General features: G+C 44.3%; 1 protein-coding gene across 6 annotated transcripts in view; it reads right to left on the bottom strand.

Moving 5' to 3' along the window:
* LOC132286465 (rhodanese-like domain-containing protein 8, chloroplastic) overlaps window positions 1-14,313 on the bottom strand; it is an 87,567-nt gene that overhangs the window by 57,958 nt on the left and 15,296 nt on the right. For all 6 annotated transcript variants that reach the window (XR_009472788.1, XM_059788807.1, XM_059788805.1 and 3 more), the window contains exon 4: window positions 8,217-8,379. Coding sequence is in view for 5 of the 6 variants with exons in the window: in XM_059788807.1 (XP_059644790.1) it covers window positions 8,217-8,379 (163 nt within the window). In the remaining variant the exon portion in view is untranslated. The remainder of the gene's footprint in view (window positions 1-8,216; window positions 8,380-14,313) is intronic.

The raw sequence follows: 14,313 nt of genomic DNA, 5'->3' as shown, positions 1-14,313 counted from the left end.
GAAGGTTCGACAGCAAGTTTCGTTCTTTCTGTTATGCGTTCTTTCCTGGAGGTAGCGCGTTTGCCTCGTCTTTTTCAGGGCGGGTCTGCGAGATCTGCAGTTAGTACAGAGGACCTTCGATTTTTTTGGATGATGACTCGGTTGGTCGAAGGAAAGAGGATCTTCGGTCTTGTCTGGTAGGTAAGTTTGACAAGGAAGTGGGTGATAGGGGGCAGATTGCTGCTTGGGCATCTCAGGCTTGGAAGGTCTCCCCGGAGGTGGTGGTTTCGCCTTTACCGGATTCTCTGTTCCTTTTTCGTCTTCCCTCTTCAGCGGAGGCAGCACGTGTGCTCAAGGAGGGTCGCCGTGACTGGCGTAAGGCCACCCTTCGCGTGAACTCTTGGAGTTTCAGTGTGGGTTGTTCTGAGGTTTTGAAAGAACAGGGGATGAAGAAGCTGACGCTGTACAGCCTCCCTCTTCACCTTTGTAGTCATGCCCTCTTTGTGACGGTTGGAGACCTTTGTGGTGGCTTTATTTGGGTGGACGCTGATGAATCCTTGGATGCAGAAAGGGTTCGCATCACTGTTTCTGTGGGGCGTGTTTGCCCTCCTTTTGTTTTCATTCACGATGACTGGTTCTGCTACAAAGTGGCTGTTTGGGAGGAGAAGCACCCCGAGCTTGTTCCAACGACGGATAGCCTAGAAGGAGGTGACGGCTCGCACTTGTTAAAGGAGGTGGAGTGGCTGAAATGGGAGTCTATGGGACAGAAAGGATTGCCGAGTTTCAAAAATGGAAGGTTTGGCGAGATGAGCTCTGGATCCGGAATTCAGAGTGTTTCAGAAGGAACTTTAATCAGAGGAGAAGAGAAGGCTTTCCTTCGTTGTCGGATCGTGGACGGCAAGTTGGTCTTCGGTTTTTTCAGAGGGGTGGAGGTTTCGGGGGTCATGGTTGTCAGCCGGATTTGCAGAAGGGGGATCGGAGAAGAAAGGGAGGTGGTTTCCACGTTCCTATGGCGCGTGGGTGGGAAAGGCATGGGGAAAGGACACGTGGTTGGCAACCAGGGTTTGCCCGTTCTCATAGGGATACAGCTGTATCCAAGTTTTTTTCGAAATCTTTTTCAAATTCTCGGGCCCGTAAGGCTAAGCAGGCCTCATGTAATGATGGGCCCATGGTTGGGCCAGAGATTGGGGCCCTTGTTCCTTGTGTTGGTGGTCCTTCTTCTATTGGGCCGGTTGTTGGGTCTTCAGGAGATTGCAGTCTTGATTCAGGTTCATTTGGGCCGGCTAGAGTGGCGGAGGCCCAAGTTGTTAATGATAGGTGTTCTTTGGGCGTGTCCTCTGGTGTGGGCTGTGAGTTGAAGGTTGGGCTGGGGTCGGGGTCTGGGTCTAGTGGCTTTAGGCTGGTTGTGGGCAATAGGTTTGGGCCGATGTCTTCTTTTACGGAGGGTTTTGTGACACAGCCTTCGGGTTTGAGTAGAGAGAGCTCCAAAGCTGGATGGCATGCCAAGCTGCTTGTGCAAGATCACCGTCACCGTCAGAGAATTAAGAAGAAGATTCTTCTTCCTGTTGTTCGCAAAAGATGGACACGTAAGGAGAAGCAAAAGTGGGTGAAGAGTCAGGACTCCATTTCTGATCCGGGTATGCTCAATCTTTTGCCTGATCTCTCTTTTCCGAATCACTCTTCTTCTGTTTGTTCCCCTTCTTGTGGGGCGTCGAGGCGATGCTCGGAGCTTGAAAAGAAAGTGATGTCCTCTGTTTCTAAAAAATTGGATACGATTTTTGAGATGGAGTCAGAGGTGGACGTGAATTCGAGTCATTTTGGAGGGCAGGGTTCTATGTTGAGTTCCTCTCGGTTTCCCGAGATGTCTTGCGAGGGTGTTTCTGTATGTGTTGGGCGAGATTTGCGGATTAATCTTGACGAGGTTTCAGCCGCTACTTTGTTAAAGGAGCTGCGGGTTCACATGGCTTTGAAGGGGTGTGTGTCTGAGGAGGAGTTCTCCTTCCAATTCTGTTCTTGAGGAGTGGGAGGATGTCTCATGTTCTTCATTTGATAGGGATAACGGGTTGGTCCAGTGGGATGGTTCTGAGCCGAATGTGGAGATGGTTGTTCCTTTGGCTGCTGTTGGACCGGAGGGAGATGATGTGGGGGGTGCTACTGTTTTTGAAGGTATGGAAGGTTTGGAGGAGGAGTGGTTTAGGGAGAAGGGTGGGGAGGTGGGTTCCTTATCGGGTGTGTCTTTCGAGGGTATGATGGAGGAGGCGTTGTGTTTGTTCCATGATGTGCTGAATTCTCAGTTTTTGAATAGGGATGGAAGCAAGGGTGGGGTTCAGGATGGGTTGGGAGGGAGGGAGGTGCAGAGTCCCAATGAGTTTGTTACTTACGAAAGGAGGATGAGGGGGCCAGGGAGAGGGACAGTGGGAGGAGGGGAGGGAATGCAATTACTACTGTTTCCCTATGATGCTACGGATCTTATCATGGAATGTCCGGGGTCTCAATAACCCAGAGAGGAGAAAAGTGATGAAGGCGGTGATTGGTAAAGGGGGAGGTCACGTGGTGTGCTTGCAGGAAACTAAAATTGCTTCGATGAAGGATATGATTGTGAGGAGCCTTTGGGGTGGGAGATTTGTGGAGTGGTGTGCCTTGGACGCTTGTGCTTCTTCGGGTGGAATTCTTATTATGTGGGATAACAGATGGGTGTCTTTGGTGGATTCTCATATCGGGAGTTTCTCTGTTTTATGCGTTCTCTCTTTGGAGGAGGATGGATTTCTTTGGGTTTTTTCTGGAGTTTACGGGCCTATGGAGGACAGTGTTCGTCCCTTGTTGTGGGAGGAGCTGGGGGATATCAGGAGGAGATGGTTGTTACCATTGTGTATTGGTGGGATTTAATGTTGTGCGTTCTCTTTTTGAGAGATTGACAGGGGGGAGGTGGACGCTTGATATGGAGTCCTTCTCATCGTTTATTGATGATTCTAGGCTTTTGGTCTAGTGGTCGCTCTTCTCCTACTCTCTCTCGGTTGGATCAATTCCTTGTGTCCGGTGAATGGGAGGAGAAATTTTTCGATATTGTTCAGCCTACTTTGGCTCGTCCTATTTCTGACCATGTTCCATTGTTGTTGGATTGTGGTGGGTTGCACAGTCATCGTTCTCCTCACAGTGAGAATATGTGGCTTCGAGTTGAGGGCTTTCTTGGAAGGGTCCGTTCCTGGTGGGATGGGTTTGGGGTGGTTGGCACCTCAAGTCATACGCTCGTAGGTAACCTTCGTCTTCTTAAGGAATGTCTCAAGATTTGGAACAAAGAGGTCTTCGGGAATCTTGTTTGGAGGAAGAATCGGGTCTTTTCTGAGATTGCTAATATTGATCGGATGGAGGGTCAGGGCCTTGCCGGATTCCTTAAAGGCTAGGAGGGTGGAGTGTTAGGCAGAATTTGCTAATATTGCTTTTATGGAGGAGATTTCGTAGAGACAGAAATCTCGGGCTTTGTGGCTTAAGGAGGGTGACAAGAACACGAAATTTTTCCATCGATTGGCCAATGCCCATGGGAGGGGTAATCATATTGGGAGGATTCGGGTGGATGGGGTGTGGTTAAGCAAGGAGGAGGAGGTTAGCAAAGGTAAAAGTTGTTTTCTGAGTCGACTGGGTGGAGACCCTTACTTGAAGGGCTTCACTTTGACTCTATTTCTGGCGAGGAGTGCTCTGGTCTGGAGGAGCCTTTTTCTAATGAGAAAGTTCTGGTGGCTTTGAAGAGTTGTAATGGGGATAAAGCCCCAGGTCTAGATGGGTTTACATTGAGATTCCTTCTGGAGTGCTGGGAGGTGGTTAAAAGGGAGGTGATGAGTGCTTTTCATTCTCAGGGCTCTTTTGAGAAGAGTTTGAATGCCACTTTCAGTTCTCTCATTCCGAAGAGGGGGGGGGGGGGGGGGGGGGGGGGGGGCGATCGATGTTAGGGATTTTCGCGCTATTAGTTTGGTGGGATGCATCTACAAGGTCTTTTTTTTTTGCCAATGTCCTTGCTTTTAGATTGAGGAAAGTGTTGGATAGAGTTATCTCTGACTCTCAGAATGCCTTTGTGGGAGGTCGTCAAATTTTGGACTCAGTTCTTATTGCTAACGAGTGTGCGGACTCCAGATTGCGTAGTGGGGTGCCGGGTGATTTATGTAAGCTTGATATCGAGAAGGCGTATGACCATGTAAGTTGTACCTTCCTTCTTTACCTGATGGATAGGATGGGGTTTGGAGTTCGTTGGAGGAAATGGATTCATTTTTGCATTTCGAATGCCCGGTTCTCTATTCTGGTGAATATAGCTCCAACAGGTTTTTTCTCTAGCTTGAGGGGCTTGAGACAGGGGGATCCGCTTTCCCCTTTTTTGTTCCTCTTTGTGATGGAGGCCCTTAGTAGATTGTTGAGGAGGGCTGTTGAGTTGGGATTTCTGAGAGGTTTTCGGGTGGGCAGGGATGCTGTTAGTTAGTTGGAGATCTCTCACTTGATGTTTGCGGATGACACTTAGGTGCTTTGTGATGCGAATGCATCCCAACTTCGCTACTTGAGATGCGTTTTAATTTGGTTCCAAGTTGTCTCCGGCCTAAAGGTGAATGTTGGTAAGAGCGTCTTGGTACCAGTTCGGGAGGTCCCTGATATTGCTATGTTTGCTAGTATCTCTTACTTAAGGATGCCTTTGGGAGCTCCTTCGAGGTGTGCGAAGGTGTGGGATCCTATTGTGAATAGGTTTGAGAGGAGGCTGGCGGGTTGGAAGAAACAGTACCTTTCCAAGGGGGGTCGGGTTACTCTGATTAAGAGCACCATTTCCTACCATCCTACTTATTTTATCTCTCTTTTCCAAATCCCTTCTTCTATGGCTGAGAGAATTAAGAGATTGCAGCGGAATTTTATGTAGGGGGATAGAGGGGAGGAGTTCAAGTTTCATTTGGTTCGTTGGGACCAAGTGTGCATGCCAATTCGGAGGGGAGGTTTGGGGTTTAGGAGATTGGTGCCTTTCAACAAAGCTCTCCTTGGGAAGTGGTTGTGGAGGTTTGGGGTGGAGAGACATTGGCTGTGGAGGAAGGTTGTTGCGTGTAGGTATGGGGAGAGTAGAGGAGGTTGGTGTTCTCTTAAGGTGCGTGGCCCAAGGGGCGTGGGGGTTTGTAAGTTCATTAGGAAGGGTTGGGATGAATTTTCCAAACATGTTCGGTTTCGACTCAGGGATGGTAGGAGGATCATTTTTGGGAGGATATTTGGTGTAGGGATCTTTCTCTTGCTCTCACTTTCCCTCGGCTTTACAGGATTGCTTCGGATAGGCAGGCCATGGTGGTCAACTGTTATCAACTTGATAACAGGAGACTGGTTTGGGATGTTCGATTCAGGCAGCATTTTCAGGACTGGGAGATTGAGGAGGTTACTCGCTTTTTGGAGTTGCTTTATCAGCAAGATGTTATGGTTGCAGATTATGATTGTTGGATCTGGACCCATGGCTCTCAAGGTCGTTTTGATGTTCAGTCCTTCTTCAGGTGTCTTTCAGATGAGCCGGGTGATTTTTTTCCTTAGAAGTCAGTTTGGCGCTCAAAGGCTCCTCTCAAGGTGGCCTTCTTTGCTTGGACCACTGTTTTGGGTAAGATCTTAACACAGGATAATTTGAGGAGGAATCAGGTGGTGGTCAGTCGTTGCTACATGTGCCTCCGTGATGAGGAGAAAGTGGATCCTGCTGCTACAATGCTCCTTGGCCAGGGACTGTTGGGTTTTGATGCTTGGTCTTTTTGGGATTCACTGGGTCATGCCTGGATCTGCTAAAGGTTTGATTGAGGCCTGGAGAGGTTACTCAATAAGGGCTCATATTCGAGATGCCTGGAGGGCTACGCCTCTTTGTGTCTGGTGATGTATTTGGCTCGAGAGGAATATGAGATATTTCGAAGGAAAGGAGAGGAGTATTTCTTTTCTTAAGTTCTCTATTGTCTCCACTCTTTTTTGTTGGGTTTCAGGGAGAGATCTTAGATCTGGGGAGGAGATTGCAGATTTTTTGGCCTCTTTGAAGGCTTAGTGTCTGTTTTTGGTTTGTTGTTCCCTTAGGACGCGCTCCCTTTTGAGTGCTTTTTATACAATTCTTACTTATCAAAAAAATATATTTAAAACGTGATGGACTCTCTTGTTGACTGTAAATTTTGGTTTAGGTCAGTTTGAGAGTAAGGCCTTCCATGCTAAAACATAGATAAACACTTGAAGAGATTTTGTGAGAAGATATAGAGTGAGTTGGTGAGTTTTGCATATTTTTACACTATAAGAGATTTTCTGCACATATTCTTTTTTTATATATAAGTAAAAATTCATTAAAGGCGCTCAAAAGAGGAGCGATTCCAAAAGAAAACACAAGTCGTGAGCCACGACGCTACAACTTTAAGCTATCCAAAAAATCCAAAAGACTATCTGTAGATATACAATTCCACCCATTTACCCAAAAAAACACAAAGAATTCAGTATATTGTATTTAAGATTCCAAATAGGAGACTCCTCCCCTACAAAGGATCTCCTATTTCTCTCACTCCACAGCCCCCACCATAAACATAGAGGAGTGGCCCTCCAAGCATCACGCACTCAGCTCTCCATTATACACCCTTTCCAAGCCTCAAGCAGGTTGACCATTGACTCAGGAAACACCCAAGCCAATCCAAAAGCAACCAAGAACATATCCCAAATATCTCTCGCGAGTGGACAATGAAGCAAAAGATGGTTCACAGACTCCCCCGCCTTCTGCACATATTCAATCTAGAAACCATATAGATTATTCCTCAGTGATACACATCCTCAAAAACTGAGATATCAATTTTGCTTCATATCAACCAAAACAACATAGTACAAACGACGAGCAATCACCAAAGAAGCAGGTTCGTGTGGCGCATATGTTGTTGGCAGATCAAAAGAATGACCTGGAGATTTTAGAGGGCACTAAAGATTTGGTAGTCTACTGTGTCTAGAGATCAATTAGAAGTTTGAGCATGAACTATGACCTAATTGTACATCTCCTTCTCCATAGTGGATTGTGCCTAACCAGACGAGGTCCCGTGGTCTTCTTACTCTCTTTTTTTAGGGTTTTTCACGTAAATTTGTGCATCTCTTCTACTCTTTCTTTACTTTATTTATTTACTATTGCATATTTGTGAATTAAAATTGATACACATCCTCAAAAACTGAGATCAATTTTGCTTCATATCAACCAAAACAACGAGCAATCACCAAAGAAGCATGTCCATGTGGTGCAGATGTTGTTGGCAGATCAAAAGAATAACCTAGAGATCTTAGAGGGCACTAAAGATTTGGTATTCTACTGTGTCTAGAGATCAATTAGAAGGTTGAGCAAGAACTATGACCTAATTGTACATCTCCTTCTCCATAATAGATTGTGCCCGCCAAGACGAGGTCCCGTGGTTTTTTACTCTCTTTTTTTAGGGTTTTTCATGTAAATTTGTGCATCTCTTCTACTCTTTCTTTACTTTATTCACACGAATTCAATTGTAATATATCAGTTGATCCCATCACTTACTGTGTTATTACTTGGAACACACTTCAAACCATTATTCTAGCCCCTATAAGCCCTAGTTTTCTTTCCAAAACCCTCTTTTACCAACCCATGAATTCTATTCTTTGCAATCTTTTCTATTACAAGATATGTAAGTTCTTAAAGCCTTTTTTTGTTACTTTATCCTTAGTTGTGCTCCATCTCTAATCTGCCTCTAACTTAATTAGTCTTTATTTTAGCAATGGTGCGTCTAGTGGAGCATGTTGTACATGTCTATACCACCTAAAGCTACTCTTATTTTATTGCTAATAGGTATCACTCCTAATTTTTCTCCAACAAATTGATTGCTAATCCCTTCTCTATCTTCATTTCAGCATTCTCGTTTTTTTTAAAATGTATTTGTTGTAGCCAGGTCAATGCCTTCATACTTCCTATAGCCTGGACATATGCCTTTTCAAATGCTAGGGATGCTCCCATGTTTCGTTTCTTTTGCCAAAACCATGCCATCCATAACTTCATGTTTATTATGTTTCTTTATATTAAATCCTACTGATGGGGATACTTCTATAAATCAAACCAACTTCAGTACTAAAAGGGAAATCAGGGTATCATCCACACAAAATGTCCACTACAATGCACTTACAAAGAAAAATGTGTATACTTTTATAAATAATCAAAATTCTTACTATTACTCAAAATTCTTACTATTAACGCAATATAGAAAAAGAGTAGGTACCATTTCTCACATCCAATAGGACATACTTCGTATTGAGGTTTGCTTTTGATGTTTCATCAATTATATTCAACGTTTCCAATTTATTCCTCCATTGAGACGGTGTAAGTGGCGTTGCTCGCATCGAGGGATCAAGTAAAGGAAGATGTGAAATCCCTCCTTCCAACTGGATACAAATAAGTTATAAAGAAGTGATATTTCCAGTTAGAAAAAAAAAACTCAAAAAGTATTAATGTACATAAACTACAAATTGCAAGAATATAGAGTATTTGTATTCCATTATGAAATAATCAACTAAAAGTGGATACCAAAAACAAAATAATCATACATCATAAATTTTTCATATTGTCACCTCTAACAAGGCAATAAGAAGGCAACATACTAATGCCCAAAGGAAATTCTTTCAGCGATTAATAATTTTTTTTAGTATTTTTCTTGGTCATGTCAAGATGGCGACATCATGTGAGAAGGCCTTATGAATTTGGCGAGAAGGCAGAGTGAGGAAGCGCATCCTATTTGGCAAGTTGTCTCTCTTTGTTTGAAATAGTGTGCTTTAAAAGAAACGCATATGCTCGGGCATATGTTCAAACTCAGGTTGTTACTAGGTAAGATAACGCTAGGATGTTGGCCCTTTGAATTTTGGTTCATAGATTTTATCTTATTTGTAGATTTTCAGTGAGATGAGATCATGAGAGTACAGTTTGTTATTTATACATATAAAAGCTGCATCCACTGTGTATTCCCCGCCTACTTGCAGTGCTGGTAGCAGGGAGGGAAGACAGGAGACAAACCTACTATTTAGATATGTCTTTGTGTGTGTGTGTATATATAGATGTGTCTTTGCTTTGAAAAAACATTTGAACATGCATATGTATCTTTCAAAAAAGAGATTCCCTACTTAGTATCATGCCCCTCCCCCCCCCCCCCCCCCCCCCCCCCCCCCCCAACAAACACAAAACCAAAATTTTTGAGAATGTCTATTATTATATGGCCCAACAAAAACAAATATGTATAACTCCATACTTGGCCCCCCCAAATAAATTTTAGATTGGACTTTTAGCAACTTTTTTTTTTTTTTTTAATAAGTTATAACAAAATAAAAAGGCATTCAAAAGGGGAATGCGTCCCTCTTATACAGAAGTGGAACCGGGGACTAAGGTCCCAAAGAATCCAAAAAAATAATTAAATCATCGGAAGAGGAACAAGAGCTCCTCTTCACGTAACTAAAAAGAGAACGAACAATATAGAGTTTTAAAGTCGCCGTGAACAATTCCTTTCCTTTGGACATTCTACTATTCCTCTCCTTCCAGATGCACCACCAAATGCAATGTGGGACAATTCTCCAATAATCGCGTACACCTCTACTCACACGACATCCTCTCCAAGCTTGAATCAAATCCTTAGAAGAACGTGGCATTACCCACCGCATACCGAACAACCCAAGAATAAGATTCCAGCAAACGTACTCCACAAGACAATGCATAAGGATATGATCAATTGACTCACCATCTTGCTTGCATAGACAACACCAATTAACAAAACAGTTACCCCGCTTCCTCAAATTATCAATCGTTAGTATCTTACCCCATACAACAGTCCAAACAAAGAATGCCACCCTAGTTGGAGCCATAGAACGCCTAATGGTCTTCCACGAAAAGTCAAGACTAACAAAATTAGATAGACATAAGAACAAAGATCGCACTACGAAACGACCATGGGAAGAGAGAATCCATATTAGATCGTCACTACCTCTGCCAATTGCCTCCTCCCTATACAGCAAATCTAGAAGAACACGCACCTCGTCCAGCTCCCAATCCTAAAAGGAACGCCTAAAGTGCACATCCCACATAATCCCACTACTATCAAGCCAATAACAGTCAGCTACGTAGGCGTGTCTATCAACTGCAATACTGTATAATCTGGGAAAAGTATGAGATAATGGTTGGTCACCACACCAAAGATCCTCCTAGAAAAGAACGCATCTGCAATCACGAACTTTGAACCTGATATGAGTAGAGAAAACATCCCATCCCTTCCGGATGGATTTCCACACCCCAACTCCTCCCGCAAGATGAACCAGACCGGTAGACCAACCACCACTCTCTTCTCCATACCGACATGAAACTAGCCTTCGCCAAGGGCAATGTCTTTCTCTCCCATATCTCCATAACCATTTACCCAAAAGAGCTTGATTAAAAGGAACCAACCTTCCAAGACCACCCAACTTCATGGGCTTGCAAACTTGCTCCCATCTAACAAGGTGATACTTGAACTCTTCGCCCCTTCTGCCCCAAATCCCTTTGATTTTTTTCGATCCTTTCAACAATGGAGCGTGGAATTTGGAACATAGATAAAATATATATATATATGTGGGAAGGCTCGATAAAGTCCTCTTAATAAGAGGGACTTTACACCCCCTTAGACAAGTATTGTTTCTTCCATCTCTTTGCATGCCTATCTCTCCTGGAAGAAACCCCTAGGGGAAAACCCAAATAAGGAATGGGGAAAGAACTAACCCTACACCCGAGGACTGCAGATAAAGATGAAATATCCTGAACATCCCCTACTGGGACAAGCAAGCTCTTAGCCACGTTGTCCTTCAACCCAGAAACAATCTGAAAACATGCCAGGATACACCTCAAATATTTAAGTTGCGACACATCAGCATCACAGAAAACCAGGGTGTCATCCGCGAAAAGAAGATGAGAGTAATCTCCACCTGATGGACTAGATCTCTTCCCACTCTAAAGCCCTTAATAAGACCAAGATCCTCTGCCCTTCGTATAAGTCAGCTCAAGCCCTCCATAACAATTAGAAAAAGGAAAGACAACAAAGGATCTCCTTGTCTTAAGCCCCGGGTGCACCCAAAGAAACCAACAGGAGATTCCTTCACAAGAACCGAGAACTTGACAGACGAAAGACAAGTCTCAATCCAATTCCTCCAACAGCTTCCAAACCCCATTCTCTGTAGCAAGTAAAGAAGGAAATTCCAATTCACATGATCATATGCTTTCTCAATGTCAAGTTTGCATAAGACTCCGGGAACCCCACTACGCATTCTGGAATCCACACATTCGCCTGCAATAAGAACTGAATCGAGAATTTGCCTTCCTCCAACAAAAGCGTTCTGGGAATCCGAGATAATCCCATCCATTACTTTCATCATCCTAAGGGCAAGAACCTTAGCCACGAGTTTGTAAATACAACCCACTGGGCTAATTGGTCTAAAGTCTTTAATGTCTGAAGTGCCTCCCTTCTTAGGGATAAGGGCAATGAATGACGCATTTAGCGACTTCTCAAAAACGCCAGTAGAATGAAACTACTGAAATGTACCCATCACCTCATTTCTCACAACTGCCCAACTTTCCATTAGAAACCGCATAGTAAACCCATCAGGCCCCGAAGCTTTGTCCCCATTACAACTTGATAAAGCCTGTAGAACTTCATCCTCAATAAAAGGAATCTCAAGCGCATCTCTATCCAATTCCGATATAGCCTCAAAGTGGAGACCATCAAGTTTAGGTCTCCATGCTAACGGTTCTAAGTAAAGCTTCTGATAAAAGGAAACGATCCCATTACGCAGTTCTTCCTCCCTCCACAGCTCCACACCTTCCACCCGAATTCGTCCTATATGATTACTCCTTCTGTGAGCATTAGCGAGTCTATGAAAAAAAAAATTGTGCTGCGATCTCCCTCTTTTAGCTAAAGAGCCCGGGATTTTTGTCTCCACGAAATCTCCTCCATACTAGCAATCTCAACAAAAACTGCCTGACAGGAGGGTCTCCTAGAACGTTGTTCCTTCACATCCCCACCCGCCTCTTCAAGACGATCAATCTCAGAGAATTCAACAAGGGCTCTATTCTTCCTCCATTAAAGATTCCCAAAAACATCCTTATTCCACTTCTTAAGATCGAATTTGGGAGCTCTTAACTTCTTTGTTAACGTGAAGCTAGGCGAACCTGTAACTGAAACTCCCTCCCACCAAGACCAAACTTTCCCTTCGAAATCCTCCACTCTCAGCCACATGTTCTCAAACCGAAACGGGGATCTTCGAGAACACAAACCCCCACAATCCAACACCAAAGGAACATGATCAAAACTTACCCTTGCCAAAACTGCCTGAACAGCATCTGGGAATTTCTCTTCCCACTCCCCGGAAATCAAAAATCGATCCAGCCTTGAAAAAGTGACTGGGTCCCTACCATTTGACCAGGTATAGGCTGTACCTTCCATTGGTAAATCAATGAGAAAATGCTCATCCATAAAGTCAAAAAACTGATCCATATCAGAAGACCTCCTTCCCCCTGTAAACCTCTCGACCGGGGATCTAACTGAATTGAAATCCCCACCCAAGCACCAAGGGAGAGACCACAATCCTTGAAAAGACCGGTCCATAAACCCCAGAAAAGACCCATCTGAAATTGTCCTATTCCATCTGAAACTCGTAAGACACGGAAAATCTCCCCATCCACACATATATCCTAGACAGCCATCTACTATCCCACGTAACTAAAATTCCACCCGAAGTACCTATAGCATTCAAGGCCTCCCATTCCACAAACCTTCCACCCCACAGACTCCTAACCACCCCATTAGAAATGAATGCCAACTTGGTTTCTTGCAAACAAGCAATTTGGGCCCCCACTTCCTTAAAGCTACCTTTACCACCCTAATCTTGTTCGGGTCGTTAAGACCACGAATATTCCATGTAATGATTCGTAACTTCATTAAAAACCAAATAAAATTATCTCCCCTCCTCCCTTCGTTATACTCCTACTTCTGGTCCTTCCCCTTTCCCTCACCGCCCCTTTCTTCCCTTCATAATTGACATAAGAGATGAGATTCTTGACCTCAAGTGCCCCTTTCCAGGACGATAAAGGCCTCGTGTTCATGACTTCATTGGTCACTGCGACCTCTCTTCCTTCCACAATTGCTTGAAGGATGGATAAAGTCTGGTCGTCATTGCCCTCTGATGAGACTCCCAACAGCTCGCTAGTGACTCCAATATTATCGACTACCCAATCCTTTCCCATATCAGCAGCCTCTTCATAACAGTTGGGTCACACAACAACCAGTGGTTCCTCCACTGATATGTCAGAATCATTCTCCAAGCAAGGGGCAAGCTCATCAGAGCAAACCTGTTGGATAGACCCTAAGTCATCATCCATCTCCTCTTTAATATCTCTTCCATTCTCATGCGTAGTATCCGATTCTGTAGCGAAATCGCCCATTCCAACGAATCTAACCGGCTCGTTCTCCTCAGCCCCTGCAAATGGCAAGCAGTTAAGACCTTTCAAGGCTACACGCAATCGAAGCTCTTTGAACAAAGCCAAAGCCTCATCATTGGATAACTGAAAATGGAGGTCTCTCCCCACACAGACCGTAACCCCCTCAGACAAGTCCTTGACTGCACAACCAGCTAGGTCCATTTGCCCAGAAAAAAACAGACTCGCAGACTTCCTTCCCTTCCGTATTCAACCCATTCTCAACTTCAGGTCCAGTATGTGAAACTGATAGCCCACACCTCTTCTCCGTTGCCGTCTCAACTACATCACTCCTCAAAACCTCACAAGGAATAGAAGAAGAAGATGGAGCAGTGAAGGAGCTATGAGGGTGTAAAGCTCAGGACATACCTGGATCGTTAGTTTTAGTCCACTTCTGCTTTTCTTTTCTAGACCATCTAAGTCCATGACGATTTCTATGAGAATCCTGAGACAAAATCTAGAAATTCTTCCCTTCGGCAGTGCAGTGTCAGGAAAGGACGAAGTTGATATGCTGGTGCAGCACTGAGAATGACGAAAAACCTTCTCAACAGATCTTACACCAGCCTTGGCAGCAGAGAGATTCATCCATCTCCTCTTCTCCGGCGAGTTCCATGAAGTTGCAATGGTGCCGTTAAGATGATGACGCTGAGGATTGCTAAGTTCTGTAGAGACACGTGAGTTGGGCTTGGTGTTAAGAAAATAAACTGAAATCAAGTTATTGGCTCCCAAATAACCTTTCTTTTTGAAGTGCTCACTTGTGGCCCAAGTCGTAACTTATCTACTTCGTGGCTGGGCTTGGGCATAGAGTGTGGGTTGGGCTTGTAATTCAGAAAAGA

Source organism: Cornus florida, unplaced genomic scaffold, assembly GCF_030987335.1.
Source record: "Cornus florida cultivar Cherokee Brave unplaced genomic scaffold, ASM3098733v1 CherokeeBrave_3.0.0_Hap2_Chr11, whole genome shotgun sequence".
Lineage (NCBI taxonomy): Eukaryota > Viridiplantae > Streptophyta > Magnoliopsida > Cornales > Cornaceae > Cornus > Cornus florida.
This window is presented reverse-complemented; position numbering and strand designations above follow the sequence as displayed.